The sequence below is a fragment of the Geotrypetes seraphini genome, chromosome 16, assembly GCF_902459505.1.
Source record: "Geotrypetes seraphini chromosome 16, aGeoSer1.1, whole genome shotgun sequence".
NCBI classification, from domain to species: domain Eukaryota; kingdom Metazoa; phylum Chordata; class Amphibia; order Gymnophiona; family Dermophiidae; genus Geotrypetes; species Geotrypetes seraphini.
The window spans coordinates 47,919,332-47,942,776 of NC_047099.1; the positions used below are offsets into that span (position 1 = coordinate 47,919,332).

A 23,445-nucleotide genomic window follows, 5' to 3' on the forward strand; every position below is an offset into this window, starting at 1 on the left:
TTGTACTGGGCTGGTGTGAAACGTGTCGAGTTCAGGTTAAATCAATCAAAGGCAGGAGGCTTCTGCTCTGCCAGTTCCCCATCTGTCCACACGGTGGTGATACAGGACCACCTAAGGAGTCAGTGAGGCCTAAATTTCCACTCCTCTCCATATTATTCCAAATTCATATTGTACTGGTTGTCTTTTCTAATCTTTGTAAGCTGTGCCGAGCTCTATTGTTATAGAGAAGATGTGGTATATAAGCCTATGGTTTTGTTTAGTTTCACATAGAACCAACTACAGTTACAATTTCAGTTGCTAACAATTTACAACTTGCTTCAGCAAACGTAAGTTTACAACACACAGTACCAATGAGCTCCAATCCAGAGACACTTTTGCTAACCAGATCTTTACTGTAGAGATTTTAAATTCTGTCTCAATTCCGGTGTCAGATTTTCTCATGCTCAAATGGGACAGGAGAAGCTAGTTGATGCCAAAGGATTCCAAAACCCTAATCTTCATAAGGATATGATGAGAGGGCTAAGGAGATTTGCATGAAGCCTTTAGCGTCAGAATAAGGATGGGAGATGAAGAGGGGACAGAGGGATATAGAGCCTGTCGCCTCTAGGACCGGAGGGTTCAGGGGATGGACACAGCGATACAGAACCTGTTCCCTCTAGGACTCAAAGCTCTGACTAGTGTCAACAGACCAAGGAATGAAGAAGTGAACGCAGAAGAAAGAGAAGGATGCAGAAGAAGAAAAAGAAAGATGAGTCAAGACCTCAAATACCTGAGAAAGAAGAACATTATTTTGGCAAGAGCAGGTCAGCTTTTACCCAGGTAGGCAGTGGGATGCTCGCTTCCGGCAGGTCAGTGGTGAAACTAGTGTAAAAACAGACGCTAACTATGCAACTGTGGCATGACCCATGGTTGCTTGTGTGCATTCCCCCTTGCAGGGACATGCTAAGCAAATCTGGCATGTATTTTAAAAATAGCACCTATCACTTATAGGATCTGATATTCTGCCTTTCTGTGGTTATAATCAAAGTGGTTTATGCATTATATGTACAGACTTATTTTGTACCTGGGGCAATGAGTCGCAAGGAGCTGCAGTAGGAGCTGAACTTGGTTTCCCCAGTTCTCAGGCTGCTGCACTAACCATTAGGTTTGACCCTTCTGCTCTATAAATGCCAATTATTGCACCGAAATCGTATGTAAGTGTTTGTACACTACAAGCCACACACAATAGGGGAAAAATGAATTAATTGTCTACTTCATAAGGCTCAATCATAAATCAAAAAAATGAAGGAGCTTATAAGTATTTACATACGATTTACCGTACAAACGTAAGGAAGTTCTTCTTCACCCAGAGAGTGGTGGAAAACTGGAACGCTCTTCCGGAGGCTGTTATAGGGAAAAACACCCTCCAGGGATTCAAGACAAGGTTAGACAAGTTCCTACTGAACGCTGGTAGGGCTAGTCTCAGTTAGGGCTCTGGTCTTTGACCAAAGGGCCACCACGTGAGCGGACTGCTGGGCACCATGGACCACTAGTCTGACCCAGCAGCGGCAAATCTTATGTTCTTATGTGTTATCAACATACATATCCGTTTGCTCAAAACAGTGCTCAGAGAAATTTTCAGACTGAACACTGGACAAGCTGGACGTTAAAACAGGCTATAAGTGCTCTCTTTAATCATCGCACATGTTTTGTCTAAATATCAACAAGCATTGCGCAATTTTTTTTTAAAACTCAAAACCACTTATCTGAAGAAGTTGCTGATGCTGTAAATGGATGTTTCTCAATTCTCTGGGCTTGACACGTGTCGCTGAAGCTGCTTCAAAAGCCCTTAATGCAAAACAAGTGGTCTGTACAACGAAAACCAAAAAAACATAAAAATCAGACTGTACGCATCAAATGGGTCAAACAAACATATAATCAGCATAAAACACCACAAAATGACATGAAAAAACATCATGGCTCCCTGGCCATTTTCCAAAACTGCAGACGATGCGCTCAAAAATAACTTCCTGTTGTAAAGTGCTCCAGACCAGAAATTACATCACCTTGACTATAAGCTACATGTGTATTTGGCACCTAACATTAAACACTAGCTTACAGAGTTGCCCTTTTAGATTGTAAGATCTCTGGAGTCAAGGAAATACCTGGTGTACCTGAATAAAGAAAAAGGCATGACACCCTTTACTCTAAATCCAAAGTCCCTTCCCTGCCCTGTTTTTACCTGCCACCAGCAAATACAAGTGTCCAGGGCTGTAGCACTCCTGTAACATGAACTGGAGAGTTGAAATGAGACAGGAAGATGGGGGAAGATGCTCTCTCCATCTATACTAGGCAACCTGTGGCAGTGTGCATAAGTTAAAGCATCACATTCAGAGTTTGTTAGACCCTATCTAGGCAAGCTGAGAATGAAATACTTCACAAAGGTAGGGCAGATTAAAATATATATATATTACTCAGTGCTTAAATTGTGCATTCCTAAATTTGCAGTTCATTTAGAAATCTACATTGGGTTCTTAATTTTGAAAATCAGTGTTAATTATTTAACTTTTCTTTAAGCAAACTCCAGTCCTACAGCCCTCACTTTTTCAACTCAAATTTAGACACTCAGCCCCAGTCAGTTTTTAAAGGAGCTGACAGATTTCAATCTCAAGGTGATACCAAAACCTCTTAAAAAAACTACATTCATCTGGATTATTATATTTCAACTCTAGATTAGCTAAGGCAGTTTTTTTCCCAGGACAATTCTCCAGGCCTGGAGCTCTCCATGGTGCTGAATTCCCCCTTCTCCAGGCCTGGAGCTCTCCATGGTGCTGAATTCCCCCTTCTCCAGGCCTGGAGCTCTCCATGGTGCTGAATTCCCCCTTCTCCAGGCCTGGAGCTCTCCATGGTGCTGAATTCCCCCTTCTCCAGGCCTGGAGCTCTCCATGGTGCTGAATTCCCCCTTCTCCAGGCCTGGAGCTCTCCATGGTGCTGAATTCCCCCTTCTCCAGGCCTGGAGCTCTCCATGGTGCTGAATTCCCCCTTCTCCAGGCCTGGAGCTCTCCATGGTGCTGAATTCCCCCTTCTCCAGGCCTGGAGCTCTCCATGGTGCTGAATTCCCCCTTCTCCAGGCCTGGAGCCCTCCATGGTGCTGAATTCCCCTTTCGCCAGGCCTGGAGCTCTCCATGGTGCTGATCTGCCTTTCTTTTGAACATGTCCCCTCAGCCTGTTCAATGAATTTGTCCAATGGTTCAGACAGCACTACAATCCCATTGCTGGGATGGCAATATGGGTTCATTCTCTCAGCCTCACCCCTCCAAAAACCTCTGGAGCCAGCCTGTCTCCAGTCCGTCTCTCAGTTTCAGAAGGGGCACCCAGTATATTACTGGAACTCTGACTTTCCAAGATTTGCCCATCTGGAAGAAATGGAAATTTTGTCAAGGAAATTCTGTTTCTCAGAAAGATGACTCACCCCTACTCTCTCAGTAAATGCAGAAAACATTCTGAAGTTCAGAGTCTCTGATCCTTCGCAGACATCCCAAGAGATGTCAGGTTGTCCAAATGGCTGACTCCTTATCTGCCATGACAGTTATCAGCCACAGAGTTTGTTCATTTCAATAGTAAATTCTCTGTTATTCCTGTCAAGGACATCTTCCACCTGCCATTATACAGGCTCTACTATCTTCAGGACACCACTCGATATCCAAGTTGGATTTTTCTCATCTTCCCTTCATTAGGTCTCTAGCATAAACTTAATCTAACACCCTAGGCCAGGTGAACATTATATTGGACCTTAGGTAACTTATACACATGGTTTATGAAGCTATATTATGCTAACAATGTTGGTCCAATGAAGCTTCAACCCAATGAGCTCATCAGCATTACCATGTTTTGTACAGAAAGACAGGCAGACAGAGGGAAAGAGCAGGTTAGGCAAAAAGACCAAACAGAAAGGGGGGGGGTGAGAAGAAAGGTGGGGGGGGGACAAAGGGGAGAGAAATGACAGGTGAACAGAGAGGAGGAGGCAACCGAGTTAAAATGAAGTAACTAGCTCCTGACACAAACCTTGCCCAGGTGCCCTCCCTGTCCTTAACATAGGAACATAAGAATTGCCATATTAGGACAGACCAAAGATTCATCAAGCCCAGATTCTATGCTGCTTATCCCAGGAACAAGCTAACTGATTTCACCACATTCTCCAGCCAAGAATTCCAGAGTTTAATTACATGTTGAGTGAAGAAATATTTTTCTCTGGTTTGTTTTAAATCTACTACTTAGTAGCTTCATCACATGCCCCCTAGTCCTAGTATTTTTGAAAAAAAAGAGTAAACAAGCAATTCACTTCTACCCTTTCCATTGCACTCAGCATTTTACAGATTTCTATCATATCTTACCTGAGCTGTCTTTCTCCAAGCTGAAGAGCCCTACCTGCTTTAGCCATTCCTCATAGGGAAATCACCCCATCTCTTTTATCATTTTTGTCACCCTTCTCTGTACCTTTTCTAATTCCGCTATATAGTGACCAGAATTGCACACAGTATTCAAGGTGTGGCCATATCAAAGAACGAAACAAAGGTATTATAATAGCATTTCCTCTCACCCTGCCACCTAAATCCTGTCAGCTACCTCATGAATCTGATCCTATAGTACTGGGTAATTTTGAGGGGATTTGAAGGGGGGGGGGAATCAGCTCCCCTCTCCAGCTTTCCCACTCTCTGATCAGTTTTACACACAAGTTCAAATGTTTCAGAATCAAATGAAAGCAGTTTCCCAATTTCCAACTGGATCCAGTTTCACCCTATTGCATGCAGGGACTTGTAGTTTCACTTTTATTAGGGTCATGAAAATCTGGAAATCAGAATTACAAGTTTGCATGGAGTGAACTGAAGTAAACCCAGAACTGGATTAAGCCTGTTGGTGAATCTGGATCCAGCTGGCAACTTTAACTGCAAGGCAGATGGCTGACTGGCTTTCTCCTGCCTCTAATACACAAACAGATTCCAGGATAAAGAGGGGTATGCAGAGATAATGATTTAAGAAAGAAAGATTCATTTACTTAAAAGAAAGAAGAATCATATGTAAGAGTCTGAAAGTGGGCAAGATCAGCTCCTGAAGCACTATAGAAAATTCCAGCCCTGGTTCCCCCTGCCCCCTTGAGATTTTGAGAAGTTCAACAATCATGGCAAATCCAACACCACTTCTCCCCAAATGATCTAGTAAAAATTAATAGTTGGACATCATACTTGTAAACACAAAACATTTAGTTTGTATTGCATTGACTTCATCTGCTCTTAGCTGCCACGAGGCAACTTCATACTTTGCTTAAGTTCCCTGTTCAATGAGTGCACCGAGGGCTGTGTGTGGTTGCAGGGACCCTTAGGGTCTGTGACATTACTTCCTGGTATTAGGGATTCTGTGACTGCCATTGACTTTAGTTGTGGCTTTCTCTCAGGGACTCTGTAAAGTGGCTTCCTGCAGTCCCTCATTTAATGGTTCACTGAGCAATACCAACTTCAGCTATGGTTCCCCCCGAAAGTCTCTAATGCCACTTTCTGTTCCTTATTTAATGCTTCATGAATGATGCTAATTTCAGATGCGATTCCCTTGAAAATCTTTGATGTCTCTTCCCACCAAAGCCTATCAATGCCAATGGGCTTCTGCAATGTCACTGCCTGTTGTCTCTCATGTAATGGTTCACTAAGCGATGCCTACTAGGTGTGGTTGCCTTGAATGTCTCTGATGTCACTTCCTGCTGTACCTTTTTGAATGGTTTACTGAATGAAGCTGACTTCAGGTGCAGTTTTCTTGAGAATCTTGATATCACTTTATGATGTCCATCATTTAATGGTTCACCGATTGATGCCGACTTCAGGTGTGGTTCCATTTTCCCTTGAGTCTCTCTGATTTTACTTCCTGCTGTAGCCTATCAATGCACCCGGGTTGTTGTGATGTCACTTCCTGCTGTCCTTCATTTAATGGTTAAGTCACTTCCTTCTGTCCCTGATTCAGTGCTTCATTGATTGATGCAGACTTCAAATGTGGATCCCTTGAGAGTTTGATGTCACTTCCTGATGTAACCTATCAATGCAACTGGTGTTTAGTGATATCACTTCCTGCTATAACCCATCAATAAACTGTGGTCATCCAGCAGAATTACCCAGGGCATCAGAGGTTCCTGGAAAGAGGTCAAGGTGAGGAGACAAAGCTAAGAGTAATCTTATTACGCTCTCCTCCCTCTCCTATCCCCACTGAAATATAACCACCAGCTCATTATAAAACATTCTGGTGTCCATCACCAGCCTTCCCTGCTAAAATATTCTCTTTCAAGAAGGCACGCAGGCAATGAAGCTAGGATAATAAAGCCTCCTCCCCTGCACCGCTGCTAAATTATCTCATGTCCATTGCAGCCCTCGACTGCTGTAGGATTTCTTTGATCTTGTGTTTATATAGGAGGTGCATATTTTTTTCTTTTTAATGTGTCCATGAGTCAACAGCCTGTCAGGGCAGAGCCAGCTTGGGAGTTTAATCCCCACTTGAAGAGGAAACTGGGAGTTCTTCAGTTTAATTAAAAGTGCCATGTAATTAATTGATCCTAAGTGGAGAGCTGCCATCGGAGTGGAAATTTAATTGAGAAGCACCATCATATAGATATTAAATGATACCATTTAAGCACTTAGATTAAATCAAAGAAAATAATTTGGCTGCAGAAAACCCGAGAGCCATCACACCCCTGGAAGCCCTCTTCCTAACTCCTATCTCACAGATCTCATTTACCTTTCCCATCTCTCCTGCAACATAAAAATATAAAAAAGTTGCCATACTGGGACAGAGCAAAGGTCCATCAAGCCCAGTATCCTGTTCCAACAGTGGCCAACCCAGGTCCCAAGTACTTGGAAGAAACCCAAAGAGTAGCAACATTCCAGAGCCGAGATTGTGATGTCATAATGCCTCATTCCACCAATGCCTAAGAGCCAACATCATCAGTGATGTCACAATGACTTCATTGTCCTATACTTGGCTCACATAAGAACATAAGAGTTGCCATATTGGGGCAGGATCCTGTTTCCAATAATGACCAATCCAGGCCCAAATATCTGGCAAGATTCCAAAAGAGTAAAACAGATTTTTTTTCAAACAGTGGATTTTTTTCTAGTCCATCTTAATAATGGACTATGGACTTTTCCTTTATCTGTCTGATGTCACAGGGGGACCCCCAATCTTTGCAGTGCCTTCCACAAGTGAGAACGTTCACCCCCAAAACATTGACAGAACTGGAGGATACATGAACATTCGGCAATTAGAAAGTGCTATTAATTGAGGGTGGGGAGCCACAGTGCCAGCTGAAAGGCACTGAAGGAGGGGGCAGAAACCTAGCGGGGGGGGGGTCATCCCAACCACCAGAGACAGAAAGAACCAAGCTGGTCTTTTCTCCAGCAACATGGAAAAAGAAATATAGAAACATGATGGCAGATGACAGGCCAAATGGCCCATCCAGTCAGCCCGTCCGCAGAAACCATTATCAATTCCTCTCTCTAAGAGATCCCATGCGAAATTTATTACAGAGGGTGAAATTCCGATTCCTCTCTCATTTCTTGATGCTGCACTTAAGCAAATGCAACAGTGGAATACAACTTCTTTCCCTTCCACCCTCAGAAAGCATTTCCATATCTGTGGGTAGCTGTGCATCTGAAGAGAATCTTTTAGGGAAGGCCTTGTCCATTCCGTCACCCCCCTCCCAATATTATTATCCCAACTCCCCAACAGCTAGGAAGCTGGAAATGCTGCAAATCTTGAAACCACCAACTCTCACTGCTGTAAAAGAGAGAAACAGACAGACACTGCCACAAACACACACTGATTGGCACCTGTCATAGACTAATCCACTATTGCAGTTCTAGAATGCAGACAGACAGACACTGCCACAAACACACACTGATCGGTGCTTGTCATAGACTAATCCACTATTGCAGTTCTAGAATGCAGACAGACAGACACTGTGACACACACACTGATCGGTGCTTGTCATAGACTAATCCACTATTGCAGTTCTAGAATGCAGACAGACAGACACTGTGACACACACACACTGATTGGCACCTGTCATAGACTAATCCACTATTGCAGTTCTAGAATGCAGACAGACAGACACTGCCACAAACACACACTGATCGGTGCTTGTCATAGACTAATCCACTATTGCAGTTCTAGAATGCAGACAGACAGACACTGTGACACACACACTGATCGGTGCTTGTCATAGACTAATCCACTATTGCAGTTCTAGAATGCAGACAGACAGACACTGTGACACACACACACTGATTGGCACCTGTCATAGACTAATCCACTATTGCAGTTCTAGAATGCAGACAGACAGACACTGCCACAAACACACACTGATTGGCACCTGTGGCGCAATAACCCACTATTGCAGTTCTAGAACGCAGACAGACAGACACTGCCACAAACACACACTGATCGGCGCTTGTCATAGACTAATCCACTATTGCAGTTCTAGAATGCAGACAGACAGACACTGTGACACACACACACACTGATTGGCACCTGTCATAGACTAAGCCACTATTGCAGTTCTAGAATGCAGACAGACAGACACTGCCACAAACACACACTGATTGGCACCTGTGGCGCAATAACCCACTATTGCAGTTCTAGAACGCAGACAGACAGACACTGCCACAAACACACACTGATCGGCGCCTGTCATAGACTAAGCCACTATTGCAGTTCTAGACCGCAGACAGACAGACACTGCGACAAACACACACTGATCGGCGCCTGTCATACTAATCCACTGTTTTGTGTATGGAAAAGATGAGGGAACAAAAGCTGGTACCTCATTTCACAGTCAGAAAGTCCTGCTTCATATACACCATCTCTGGCTTGATTGTCACTGAATGATTTCCTAATGAAGGCCCTTTCTCCCCTGGGCTAAGATTGGTTAAAACATTTTTAAATCCAACCATCTGTGTGACCCATCAGGAGATGTACAGGGTAGTGTGTGTGTGTGTGTGTGTTGGGGGGGGGGGGGGGGTGTTATATCTGTTCAGCCCAGAGGCCGCCTGCCACAGCCACACCATTATTTCTTGATCTCAGAGCAGCACTTAAGGATTGATAAATTTCAAAAAACCACCACTAAAAGCTTAACTAACAGCCTGCAAATTACAGAGAATCAAGACAATATTGACCGGATGCCTGGCCAGGAATTTGGTGTAAAATGGTCCCTGGCTTTGGTACCTGCTGGTCTCCTGCAGCCCACACACAGGAGAGGAATATTAATAGACGTGGAAACGCAGGGATTTCTTCCCAAGCCGTACAGCAGCTTTTTCCATTTTTTTAATGGGAAGTTGTGAAGGTGAGGCATTTATAACTATAGAATCCCCCACCCCTCTTACAGACCTGGAGCCTGTGAAACTCGATTTTCCCCTTATCCCATGAATTCTTTGGACTGGTGGGGGTACAGGGATGGGGGAAACAGGTGGTCTTTAGACCCCTGATTAATCGCCTCATTGTGTCATAAGATTGCGGGCTAATATGAGATGAAGCTCCATCAAGCTTAAGCGAGACTGGTCCTCACCCGTACTCAGGGACCTGGAGGGGCTTCTTGCTACGACTCTACTCCCCTCCTCCCACTGAGTTCACCCTAGCAGCTGTTCAACAGTGGTACTGACGTCAGCTGAGGCTGCAAGTGATTGAGCTGAGAGCCAGAGATGCATTTTATCATGTGCATAGATGCAGAATTTTTATACTAGAGAAGGAGAAGAGGAAAGCAAGGGAGAAGAACAGAGGAGGAGAGAAGGGGGAACAAAGGTGAGGGAGAGAACAGAAAGAGGCGAGAAGCAGACTAGAGGAAAGAGAAAGCCAGAAGGATAGAAGGAGAGACAGGCAGGAAGGGAGAGAGAGAGAGAGAGAGGAGGGAGAGACAGAAGGTGGGAGGGGAGGGTGAAAGGGGCTGGTATCAGTTTCCCTGCTTCAGTCCAATGCAGGCGGTTGACCAAGACAGGAGAGATACAGCTGGGAGGCATCTCCTGTCCTCAGCCTGTACAATTTTCCATCCTCAAATGGAGAGGGAGAAGATGCAGGGTAAAGAGTGACTAGGAATCCAAGGACTGGGATTCCCGCTTCCTTTTGCCTGCCTCTTCCATATCCGCACGTGTACTGGGAAGCCTGGAGACCTCCCCCTCCCCAACCTCTTCCTCCCAGCACCAGAGGGGTCAGAGATTGAGAGCTGAAAGAGAGGTGGGGGTGAGGTACTGACCCCCTGAGGAAGGGGATGAAGCACGGAGCGAAATGACTGTGCCGCTGTTGAAGATTGGGGCCGTGCTGAGTACCATGGCCATGGTGACGAACTGGATGTCCCAGACGCTGCCGTCCCTGGTGGGTCTCAATGGAACCAAGCCAGGCACCTCAGAAAAAATCGTGAGTTATTTTTTTCTCTTCTCCCCCCCCCCAAACCCCCCTCCAACCGATGCCATCCTCGGGGCGTGATCTGTGCATGTTATGCCAAAAGTCACCAAACCAGAAACCACGTTTGCTGCCGGTCGTACCAGGAGTTGGTGGTGAAGAGTAAACCTTCTGAGTATCGGTTCAGATCTTTTAACTCCCCATTTCATGAGAAAACAAGACCCACTAATAACAAACTTTCGTCAGTGGGGAGTTCGCAGCAACGGTTCGGTGGGTGGCACTGCGTTCTCGCACTGGGAAAAGGGAAGGGAGTTGGAGGGGCAACTGCCAGATTAGAAAAGAAGTGATGAGACGGAGGCAGGATTTGGGGGGGGGGGGGATCTCAGTTTTATAGAACAGATCTGGAGACTACATTTCCAGTCTTCATTTTAAAATGCAGCACTCTTTCCCCCACCCTTTCCACCCCCTTGAAGACAGGGGGGCGCGGCAGGGGGGGGGGGGAACCTGCCTCAAGGCAATAAATTGAATTCTTTCTATCCATCTCCTCTCCAGTCTTTCCAAAGCCAAGACTATTTACCTGGGCGTTTCAGTTTACAAAAGACAAAATGTGGAGCGTTTCATCTTCCTCCACATCCCCTTTACTTTGGGGGGAGTTTGGGCTGTAGATGAGAACAGGGAATAGCTCTGGTTCTGAAGCCCCTGATTGTGGGTTCAAACATTCAAAAATGACTTTATCCTCCAGAGTTGACCCTTCAAGATCTTTGTTCACCCTACTAGACTTTTGTTGACCCTCAAAGACCTCTATTGATTCTCATAGACCTTTGATACCCCTCTCAGACCTCCGCTGACCCGTACATAAATAACTAAACTTAGAGAGCTTGCCTCTAGGACTCACCAGAAATTTCAGGCTCCTTATATGAAAGGGCAGTGAATCTCATTAAGTTTGTCTTTAAATGTTATTTGCATGGTTGCCAAGGCAAGGCCAAGTCCAGACTCTGATTTTGGGAAGGAAGACACGGATGTGTGGGGGAGATTAAGTACCCACTGCCACCACGGTCAGTGGAACATTCAGAGCAGGGTCCAGGGACTCCCTTCGCATTGCATCGTATCCAGGTTAACTGTGTGGTGCCCAAAGGGGCAATCTACAAAATATTGGACTTCCACAAAACAGCTTCCCTCTGCTATATTTTTCCTATGTGTCTGGAAGCAGTGGGATACTGGGAAAGACATTGGGTGCTCGACTGTCGGGAAGTAGCATGGAATCGACTTTTGCAATTCCCTCACCAGAACACAGCAAAACAGGGATTGAAATAGGTCTCCCCCATCTTGTCCTCCCCCTAGGGAAAACAAACCAACAAACTTAGGAACAATTACTTTTAGGGTTAAAGTTACAGGGTTCCATATAAGGTCCCTGCTCCAGAGAGCTGAGGATATGAATTTAAGCAGAGAGGTGAACATTGCCAGCTGGTTACTGGGAGCTAAATTTAGATAAAGGGAAAAAATCGCCCTGCTGTGAAGGTGGGAACCCAATCAAACAGGCTTCAGCTTTCTCCCCCAAGTTCCTCTGGAGACAAGCTGCCTGTTTCCTGAGCTTTCTTTCTCCTCCTGATGCTGCTTTGAATGACATGACATCTCTAAATTTTTACAATGATCAAGGAATCAAAGGTGTGCTTTATCATATTTAAACATCCTGCTATGCTTGTTGCAGGTTTCCGGGTCTCGCTGCATCTTGTCAGGTAGAACCGACATTTCATCCCCCAGCCCCATGTCTCTAAGGTGGTTTTATGCTGTGTTCATACTTTGAGTACCTGGAGATGATGCAGTTGCCTCTTTTGAGGTATCTCTCTACTCCCCCACAGCTGCCTATGCTATATTCTGACCCTGGCTGTTTCAGGGTGCTGCCATCTTCTCCCCCGAGGTCTCTTCACCCGCCTGTACTGTATTTGTGCTTTTGGGGTGCTGCTATCTTCTCCCCTGAGGTCTCTTCACCCACCTGTGCTGTATTTGTGCTTTTGGGATGCTGCTGTCTTCTCCCCCGAGGTCTCTTCACCCGCCTGTGCTATATTTGTGCTTTTGGGGTGCTGCTGTCTTCTCCCCCGAGGTCTCTTCACCCGTCTGTGCTGTATTTGTGCTTTTGGGGTGCTGCTGCCTTCTCTCCCGAGGTCTCTTCACCCGTCTGTGCTGTATTTGTGCTTTTGGGGTGCTGCTGTCTTCTCCCCCGAGGTCTCTTCACCCGTCTGTGCTGTATTTGTGCTTTTGGGGTGCTGCTGCCTTCTTCCCCAAGGTCTCTTCACCCGTCTGTGCTGTATTTGTGCTTTTGGGGTGCTGCTGCCTTCTCTCCCGAGGTCTCTTCACCCGTCTGTGCTGTATTTGTGCTTTTGGGGTGCTGCTGCCTTCTCCTCCGAGGTCTCTTCACCCGTCTGTGCTGTATTTGTGCTTTTGGGGTGCTGCTGCCTTCTCCCCCGAGGTCTCTTCACCCGTCTGTGCTGTATTTGTGCTTTTGGGGTGCTGCTGCCTTCTCCCCCGAGGTCTCTTCACCCGTCTGTGCTGTATTTGTGCTTTTGGGGTGCTGCTGCCTTCTCCCCCGAGGTCTCTTCACCCGTCTGTGCTGTATTTGTGCTTTTGGGGTTGCTGCTGTCTTCTCCCCCAAGGTCTCTTCACCCGTCTGTGCTGTATTTGTGCTTTTGGGGTGCTGCTGCCTTCTCCCCCGAGGTCTCTTCACCCGTCTGTGCTGTATTTGTGCTTTTGGGGTGCTGCTGCCTTCTCCCCCGAGGTCTCTTCACCCGTCTGTGCTGTATTTGTGCTTTTGGGGTGCTGCTGTCTTCTCCCCCGAGGTCTCATCACCCGTTTGTGAGGGGCTGCTGTCCTCTATTTTGAGGCCTCTTCACCTGTTTGTGCTTTAGTTCTGCTTTTGGAGGTTGCCATCATCTCTCCTGAAGTCTCTTCACCTGTCTGTGCTGTATTCGTGCTTTTGGGGTGCTGCTGTCTTCTCCCCCGAGGTCTCATCACCTGTTTGTGAGGGACTGCTGTCCTCTATTTTGAGGTCTCTTCACCTGTTTGTGCTGTAGTTCTGCTTTTGGAGGCTGCTTGTCCCCTCTCCTGAAGTCTCTTCATTCGTCTGTGCTGTAGTCGTCTTCTGCTTAGAGTGGCAAACAGCACAGCAGTGTCCTGGCTGAGTTTTGTCTAGGCTTGGGGAGGGAGGAAGCGGGTAATAGCATAATGTGTGTCGTAAATGAGCCAGCTGTTAATCCTAGGTGTCATCTCTCGGGGGGTGGGGAGAACGCTGCATGAAATATTTGAAGCCATTGCTGACTTTGCAGCGAAGCGGCCGTCACTGCATCCTGAGCTGTAACAAGCCGCTCCGCTGTGCCCCGCAGTCAAACCTTGGCCATCCTTTTACTTAGGTGCGCTAACGATCAACGTGCACTGGAGCTACGAAGCTCATGGGGATAAAATGGGCTTCTTAGCATTTCGTGCGAGCGAAATCTTTTAGCGCACCTTAATGCAAGGAACTCCTTGAGTCCTATGGACAATTCTGGTCATCTCGTCTAAACAAAAATTTGTTTTAAAGATAAGATGGGTTTAGAAAATGTACAGAGAAGAGCAACTAAAATGATCAAAGGGACGGCAAGAATGTCATATGAAGATAGGATTAAGAGGTAGGATCTTCAGCTCGTAGGGAGATAGGATAGAAGTCGACAAAAACCTGACAGAAATGAAAGGGATACTTACCCCCTGTTTTACGAAGCCGCAGCTGCCACGCGGCAACGGCCCCAAAGCCCTTTAAATCTGTATGGGCTTCAGGGCCGTTACCGCAGTGCAGCTTCGTAAAACAGGCCCTTAGTAAACAGTTCACCTTGTGAAATTAAAAGGTAGCAGGTTGAAGTCTACGGGTACAAATGGATCAATTTTTTTACTCTATCAAAAATTACTAAGACTAGGGGACACTCAAAGTTACAGGGAGATACTTTTAAAACCAAGAAGAGGAAATCTTTTTTTCATTCACCTCTGGAACGTGTTGCCAGAGGATGTGGCAAGAGCCATTAATGTAGCTGGTTTTAAAAAAAAGGTTTGGACAAGTTCCTGGAGGAAAAGTCCATAGTCTGCTATTGAGACAGACATGGAGGAAGCCACTGATTGCCCTGGAACAGTACCATGGAATCTTGCTTATTCTTAGGGGGGGGTGTCTGGAATCTTGCTTATTCATGGGGGGAGTTTTGGAATCTTACTACTATTTGGGTTTTTGCCAGGTACTTGTGCTCTGGATTGGCCACCGTGATGATGGGATACTGGGCTAGATGGACCATTGGTCTGATCCAGTAAGGTTATTCTTATGTCCTGTCTGTCCAATTAGATTGTAAGCTCTTCTGAGCAGGGACCGTCTATTGCATGTTGATTGTACAGTGCTGTGTACACTTTTCAGAACTATAGAAGCTACTACTAGTGGTGGTAGAAAACAGGAAGAACAGCAAGTACTTGCCCGTCTGAGCCATTTGCCATTCTCAAACAAATATTTATTTTTTAAAAAAAAGAGAGAGAGACCTCTGCAGCTGTCAATGCTGCTTTGCTACCTTGGGTGTTTCAGGGTGTGCCGTCTCCTCTTCTGAGGTCTCTTCACTTGTTTTGTGCTGTATTCTCGCTTTTGGGGTGCTGCTGTCCTCTCACTCGAGGTCTCTTCAGTTGTCCATGCTGTATTTATCCTACACATAGGGTTACAATAACAGCACAGCACAGCAGGAACACGATATGCAATGGTTTCGAGAGATGGACGGGTGCTAGGGAGAAAGAGGTGGTAAGCATTCTAGTTGGGCCACCTGAAAGCTTGTGTTCATTCCTAGAGGCCTTAAGGATATGAGGCTGGAGATGAAGAGCCCTAGCGCCCAGGTCTGCTCCAAAAGCCCTTTGAGATAAAACTTTGCGAGTCAAAAACAGAGATGAGATGGGAGCATATGATAAAAACAGACACCTCAAAAGAATCAATCGGCCACAAGAATCAACCTTTTCTCAGCAGAAAGAAAAGTGCTAAGGCAAAGAGCTCCTGACGTGCAACTCCAAGAGAGTAGACTTTGGGGAAACGTCGGGAAACATGTTTTCACAGCTGCATGGAACATGGGTCAACTGGCTGAGACTAAGGACAGACTTGAAGAAGACCCAACAGAAGTGAAAAGTCCTCTGGGTATTCCAGGGAACAAGAATTTGTCCCTGTCCCCGCAGATAACCATGGAAACCATCCCGTGTCATTCTTTAGCGTCTCTCTCAACCTCAGTCCTTCTCCACCAGCGTTCTTCAATGCAAGGCTTGAGGGTCAGTGGCTGGAAACCATCCCGTGTCATTCTTTAGTGTCTATCTCAACCTCAGTCCTTCTACACCAGCGTTCTTCAATGCGAGGCTTGAGGGTCAGTGGCTGGAAACCATCCCATGTCATTCTTTAGCATCTTTCTAACCTCAGTCCTTCTACACCAGCATTCTTCAATGCAAGGCTTGAGGGTCAGTGGCTGGAAACCATCCCGTGTCATTCTTTAGCATCTCTCTCAACCTCAGTCCTTCTCCACCAGCGTTCTTCAATGCGAGGCTTGAGGGTCAGTGGCTGGAAACCATCCCGTGTCATTCTTTAGCGTCTCTCTCAACCTCAGTCCTTCTCCACCAGCGTTCTTCAATGCGAGGCTTGAGGGTCAGTGGCTGGAAACCATCCCGTGTCATTCTTTAGCATCTCTCTCAACCTCAGTCCTTCTCCACCAGCGTTCTTCAATGCGAGGCTTGAGGGTCAGTGGCTGGAAACCATCCCGTGTCATTCTTTAGCGTCTCTCTCAACCTCAGTCCTTCTCCACCAGCGTTCTTCAATGCAAGGCTTGAGGGTCAGTGGCTGGAAACCATCCCGTGTCATTCTTTAGCGTCTCTCTCAACCTCAGTCCTTCTACACCAGCATTCTTCAATGCGAGGCTTGAGGGTCACTGGCTGGAAACCATCCCGTGTCATTCTTTAGCATCTCTCTCAACCTCAGTCCTTCTCCACCAGCGTTCTTCAATGCGAGGCTTGAGGGTCAGTGGCTGGAAACCATCCCGTGTCATTCTTTAGCGTCTCTCTCAACCTCAGTCCTTCTCCACCAGCGTTCTTCAATGCAAGGCTTGAGGGTCAGTGGCTGGAAACCATCCCGTGTCATTCTTTAGCATCTCTCTCAACCTCAGTCCTTCTCCACCAGCGTTCTTCAATGCGAGGCTTGAGGGTCAGTGGCTGGAAACCATCCCGTGTCATTCTTTAGCGTCTCTCTCAACCTCAGTCCTTCTCCACCAGCGTTCTTCAATGCAAGGCTTGAGGGTCAGTGGCTGGAAACCATCCCGTGTCATTCTTTAGCGTCTCTCTCAACCTCAGTCCTTCTACACCAGCATTCTTCAATGCGAGGCTTGAGGGTCACTGGCTGGAAACCATCCCGTGTCATTCTTTAGCATCTCTCTCAACCTCAGTCCTTCTCCACCAGCGTTCTTCAATGCGAGGCTTGAGGGTCAGTGGCTGGAAACCATCCCGTGTCATTCTTTAGCGTCTCTCTCAACCTCAGTCCTTCTCCACCAGCGTTCTTCAATGCAAGGCTTGAGGGTCAGTGGCTGGAAACCATCCCGTGTCATTCTTTAGCGTCTCTCTCAACCTCAGTCCTTCTACACCAGCGTTCTTCAATGCGAGGCTTGAGGGTCAGTGGCTGGAAACCATCCCGTGTCATTCTTTAGCGTCTCTCTCAACCTCAGTCCTTCTACACCAGCGTTCTTCAATGCGAGGCTTGAGGGTCACTGGCTGGAAACCATCCCGTGTCATTCTTTAGCATCTCTCTCAACCTCAGTCCTTCTCCACCAGCGTTCTTCAATGCGAGGCTTGAGGGTCAGTGGCTGGAAACCATCCCGTGTCATTCTTTAGCGTCTCTCTCAACCTCAGTCCTTCTCCACCAGCGTTCTTCAATGCAAGGCTTGAGGGTCAGTGGCTGGAAACCATCCCGTGTCATTCTTTAGCGTCTCTCTCAACCTCAGTCCTTCTACACCAGCGTTCTTCAATGCGAGGCTTGAGGGTCAGTGGCTGGAAACCATCCCGTGTCATTCTTTAGCGTCTCTCTCAACCTCAGTCCTTCTACACCAGCGTTCTTCAATGCGAGGCTTGAGGGTCAGTGGCTGGAAACCATCCCGTGTCATTCTTTAGCGTCTCTCTCAACCTCAGTCCTTCTACACCAGCGTTCTTCAATGCGAGGCTTGAGGGTCAGTGGCTGGAAACCATCCCGTGTCATTCTTTAGCGTCTCTCTCAACCTCAGTCCTTCTACACCAGCGTTCTTCAATGCGAGGCTTGAGGGTCAGTGGCTGGAAACCATCCCGTGTCATTCTTTAGCGTCTCTCTCAACCTCAGTCCTTCTACACCAGCATTCTTCAATGCGAGGCTTGAGGGTCAGTGGCTGGAAACCATCCCGTGTCATTCTTTAGCGTCTCTCTCAACCTCAGTCCTTCTACACCAGCGTTCTTCAATGCAAGGCTTGAGGGTCAGTGGCTGGAAACCATCCCGTGTCATTCTTTAGCGTCTCTCTCAACCTCAGTCCTTCTACACCAGCGTTTTTCAATGCAAGGCTTGAGGGTCAGTGGCTGGAAACCATCCGGTGTCATTCTTTAGCGTCTCTCTCAACCTCGGTCCTTCTACACTAGCATTCTTCAATGCAAGGCTTGAGGTTCAGTGGCTGGAAACCATCCCGTGTCATTCTTTAGCGTCTCTCTCAACCTCAGTCCTTCTACACCAGCATTATTCAGTGCAAGGCTTGAGGGTCAGTGGCTGGAAACCATCCCGTGTCATTCTTTAGCGTCTCTCTCAACCTCAGTCCTTCTACACCAGCATTCTTCAATGCAAGGCTTGAGGGTCAGTGGCTGGAAACCATCCCGTGTCATTCTTTAGCGTCTCTCTCAACCTCAGTCCTTCTACACCAGCATTCTCCAATGCGAGGCTTGAGGGTCACTGGCTGGAAACCATCCCGTGTCATTCTTTAGCGTCTCTCTCAACCTCAGTCCTTCTACACCAGCATTCTTCAATGCAAGGCTTGAGGGTCAGTGGCTGGAAACCATCCCGTGTCATTCTTTAGCGTCTCTCTCAACCTCAGTCCTTCTCCACCAGCGTTCTTCAATGCAAGGCTTGAGGATCAGTGGCTGGAAACCATCCCGTGTCATTCTTTAGCATCTCTCTCAACCTCAGTCCTTCTACACCAGCATTCTTCAATGCGAGGCTTGAGGGTCAGTGGCTGGAAACCATCCCGTGTCATTCTTTAGCGTCTCTCTCAACCTCAGTCCTTCTACACCAGCATTCTTCAATGCGAGGCTTGAGGGTCAGTGGCTGGAAACCATCCCGTGTCATTCTTTAGCGTCTCTCTCAACCTCAGTCCTTCTCCACCAGCGTTCTTCAATGCAAGGCTTGAGGATCAGTGGCTGGAAACCATCCCGTGTCATTCTTTAGCGTCTCTCTCAACCTCAGTCCTTCTACACCAGCATTCTTCAATGCGAGGCTTGAGGGTCAGTGGCTGGAAACCATCCCGTGTCATTCTTTAGCGTCTCTCTCAACCTCAGTCCTTCTACACCAGCATTCTTCAATGCAAGGCTTGAGGGTCAGTGGCTGGAAACCATCCCGTGTCATTCTTTAGCGTCTCTCTCAACCTCAGTCCTTCTACACCAGCATTCTTCAATGCAAGGCTGGAGGGCCAGTGGCTGGGTCCGATTCTTCCCTCCCTCCTTACAGAATGATGCAGGGATGATTTCCCATGGTTAACCACAGGGGAAGGGACAAATTCTGTCACCATATCATTTTCTATGTGCACACTTGACATGTTCACCAGATTGTGATGAGCTTGTTGTGGACTTGGCAATGTCTGGAAAAAACCATGAGGACTTGGGGAGACCAAATGTATGGGTCAAATTAGTTGTCTGTTGTGGTCATTGGATCATGGTGGGAGCTTGTGGTTAGATCAGGCAAGGGAAGGGTGCTGGAGGTGCCCTTCTCTGCCTCCGCCAACTCCAGACTCCATCCCATATGCTTGGAACAAGCTGCCAGAATCCCTACGGCAGACTCAGTCTCTGGCTGTGTTCAAGGCCCAGTTAAAAGCCCACCTCTTCAAGACTGCCTTCAACTCATAACTCCTCTCAGCTTGGGTTCTGCATCTTTAACCCTATGCGTCATCTCTCTCCGTCAAAGTTGGAATGTAAGCTCTTCTGAGCAGGGACCCTCTATTAAATGTCAGAATGTAAAGTGCTGTGTCCACCTTTCAGTGCTAAACAAGTGATAAGTAGTAGTATTGCCCAGAAAACTTTGTGAGAACAGAAAGATGATTTTGTTTCAACTCTGGACATCGTTTGTTTTACTGATAATATTAATTTGTAACAGGGACAAGATGTGGGTTGTACTTGCCTAAATTGTTCTGGTTACAGAGTAACATAGTAAATGATAGCAGATAAAGACCTGAATGGTCCATCCAGTCTGCCCAGTAGGTAAATGCATTACAAGTCCATGATTAAGTTTGTCCTTGTTCATTGATATTTCTGGGTCATGTGCTTACTCCAGCCTATCTAGACCATCCCAAATGACTAGATTTCCCATCAAAACTCTCCCAAGCCCATCCTAATCCGAAGAGCCGCATACAGGACACAAATCATTCAAGTCTGCCCAGTACCGGCCTTGGTTCTTCCAATCATGCCCTTCGTTTTCCGATTAGAGATCCTCTGCGTTTGTCCCATGCTCTTTTGAATTCTGCCCCTGTTATCTTCTCCATCACCTCCCTCGGGACGGCATCCGCCAGCCTCTCCATGAAAAAGAATTTCTTAATATTACTCCTATGTCTGTGTCTGTGTCTGTGTATGGCCGTTTGGAGGAGGATGGGCAGGGGAGGGCTTCAATGGCTGGGAGGGTGTAGATGGGCTGGAGTAAGTCTTAACAGAGATTTCGGCAGTTGGAACCCAAGCACAGCACCGGGTAAAGCTTTGGATTCTTGCCCAGAAATAGCTAAGAAGAAAAAAAAAAAAATAATAATTTAAATTGAATCAGGTTGGGCAGACTGGATGGACCATTCGGGTCTTTATCTGCCGTCATCTACTATGTTACTATGTTACTATGTTACTATGTCTACCACCCCGAGAAAAATAAATTTCCGGTTCAAGTCAAAATGGAAACTAGGGTGGGAAGGTGTGTGGGGTGGGGGTGGGGGTGGGGGAGGCATTAACAGGTTCTGATCAGGTTGCCTCACTTTCCAAAAATGTATACTCGAAGCCAATCACACAAATAAGATAAATACATCTTTACAAATCAAACGTAAACACATTTTCAACTAAGATCCTCAAATCTCTTTTCATTAAACCATCAAATCAATACAATCCCTTGCAAAAGCACAGAACAATTACACCAAAAACTCAATATCTTTAATCCTCACACAGCTGTCATATCTCTCCCCCCACCACTTCAAGGCTCGTCCCTGCGGCTACCAGCCACTCAATGTGACTTGCCTGCACCAAGTACCCGATGTTCAAAAGCTATCTGTGGCAGTAAAACTCATTAAAGAAGTCTTACTTCCCTGGAAAAAGCTCTCCTGATGCACCAAAGGGTTCTTTCTCCATGGCTGCTACCAATCCTCGTAGAAGCTGCCGAGAACCCTATGCAAATGCATTGCAAAGAGCTCATTAGTATTTAAATGAGTTCTCCTTGCGATGCACAAAAAGGAACGCAAGGAACAGGGCAAAAATTTCAAAGCCGTTGTGCCTTTGTCGGGTGAGGCACACCACACATACACAACTGTAGTTCCCATTAAAAAACATTTAAGGGCCGGCAGGAAGAGAAGCGGCTGCTGGCTCAGTTGTGAATGCACTTTCATTTTTTAATGGGCACAGATGTTGTTCACTCATACAACACAAGCTCAACAGCTGCACCCTTTAAAAAAAAACCACCCAAAAGCCCCCTGCCTGCTGATCACAGCTCCGGAGCCGCCATCAGCAGGGAAGAGGGAAGGAGAATGTTGGCTTCAGGCAGGAGGAGGCGCTGTGCCTCGTGATGGCACAGTTCCTCCCCCTTTTACCAGGGCTGTTCCACACAAATATCATGCATATAATTTGAATGCTATTGTGCCGAGCATCGCCCAGTCAAGACAAATCGCTTACACCGTGGTATTTAATACTGTGGTGTCAGAACTGAACATTGGAGCCTGAGACATCACCTTCTAGTTGGCTTTATATGACACCTTGGGGGGGGGGGGGGCAGGAGCGATGACAAATGCTCTAGGCACTCTCAAGGGCTAAATTACCCCATTCCAAGCTTGGAATTCCTTGTAGGGAATCAGTGCAGTCTTTGGGAGGCTTGCCGGGGGGGGGGTAGGAGAAAAGTAGGGTTCTCTCATGTGTGGAGGTGTGGGGGGGTGAGAGATCAGCTGTGGACCCACTGAAAATGGCACAGGGAGGAAGACAGTCTAAAACCAAACTTTTAGCATGGAGGGACATGGCAAATAGCAAGAGACTGTGTGTGTGTGTGAGGGGGGGGGGATGGACTGACTGCAGAGCAGGGACAGACTGCAGGAGCTGCCAGTGTTTGATCCAAGAAGAGATAAAGAGACAACCCCCTCCCCTCTCCACTCCTGTCAGGCAGCTCCAGCTCAGGTATTAGAAATGGATGGGGCTCCTGCGCGAGCAAGCCATCTGCGGAAAGAATGAGCCAAGCAGCGTCTGGACTTTCCTTCCAGCCGGATGACCCTGAACCCCAGCCCTGCTCGCTGCTCCTCTCTTCCACCACCTCCCCTGAAAGGTCAGACCATGCAGCTATCATGTTTCCAAAGTGGCTCTGGAGCCTCGTCCTATAAACTTCAGATCTAAATCTTCCTTTCCGAAGGAAAGGGCTGCGACTGGGCATTCTTGGAATACCTCCATCACATCTCCCACCTCTTCTGTAGATCACATCCAGACATGCTTAGGGCGCAGGTGCTGAGTCATGCTAGGTAAAGGCTCCGCCCATCTCCCTGCAGAGTGGAGACGGATGTCTGTGAAACAGCAGCATTACCTGCTCTGGAGATAGGAGAATGACATGGGGACAAAAGTTACCCTGTCCCCGTGGGAACTCATTTTCACGACCCGTCCTGTTTCCTTCCTGCAAGCTCCGTCCTCATCTGCACAAGCCTCAAACACTTTAAAATCATAAGTTGAGTTCCTGCGGGGACGCGGATAAATTTGTCCCCGTGTCATCCTCCATCTGGAGATTACAAGCCCTGCCAGAGCCACTTGTGTTGTGTCTTTGCTGTGTGTGAGTGTCTATGTGTGAGAGAGAGAGAGAGAGAGAGAGAAAAAGTAAGTGTGAGTGTCTATGTGTGAGAGAGAGAGAGAGAGAGAGAAAAAGTAAGTGTGAGTGTCTATGTGTGAGAGAGAGAGAGAAAAAGTAAGTGTGAGTGTCTATGTGTGAGAGAGAGAGAGAGAGAGAAAAAGTAAGTGTGAGTGTCTATGTGTGAGAGAGAGAGAGAGAGAGAAAAAGTAAGTGTGAGTGTCTATGTGTGAGAGACAGAGAGAGAAAAAGTAAGTGTGAGTGTCTATGTGTGAGAGAGAGAGAGAGAGAAAAGGTAAGTGTGAGTGTCTATGTGTGAGAGAGAGAGAGAGAGAGAAAAGGTAAGTGTGAGTGTCTATGTGTGAGAGAGAGAGAGAGAGTGAGAAAAAGTAAGTGTGAGTGTCTATGTGTGAGAGAGAGAGAGAGAGAGAGAAAAAGTAAGTGTGAGTGTCTATGTGTGAGAGACAGAGAGAGAAAAAGTAAGTGTGAGTGTCTATGTGTGAGAGAGAGAGAGAGAGAAAAAGTAAGTGTGAGTGTCTATGTGTGAGAGAGAGAGAGAGAGAAAAGGTAAGTGTGAGTGTCTATGTGTGAGAGAGAGAGAGAGAGAAAAGGTAAGTGTGAGTGTCTATGTGTGAGAGAGAGAAAAAGTAAGTGTGAGTGTCTATGTGTGAGAGAGAGAGAGAGAGAAAAAGTAAGTGTGAGTGTCTATGTGTGAGAGAGAGAGAGAGAGAAAAGGTAAGTGTGAGTGT

At 46.8% G+C, this 23,445-nt stretch overlaps 1 protein-coding gene across 2 annotated transcripts in view; it reads left to right on the plus strand.

Moving 5' to 3' along the window:
• Positions 1-10,290: 10,290 nt before the first annotated feature.
• OLFM2 (olfactomedin 2) overlaps positions 10,291-23,445 on the plus strand; it is a 66,980-nt gene continuing 53,825 nt past the window's right edge. The window contains exon 1 of one of the 2 annotated variants that reach the window (XM_033925264.1): positions 10,291-10,423. In XM_033925264.1, coding sequence (XP_033781155.1) covers positions 10,291-10,423 — 133 coding nt within the window. The remainder of the gene's footprint in view (positions 10,424-23,445) is intronic. The other variant, XM_033925265.1, reaches the window with a different exon arrangement.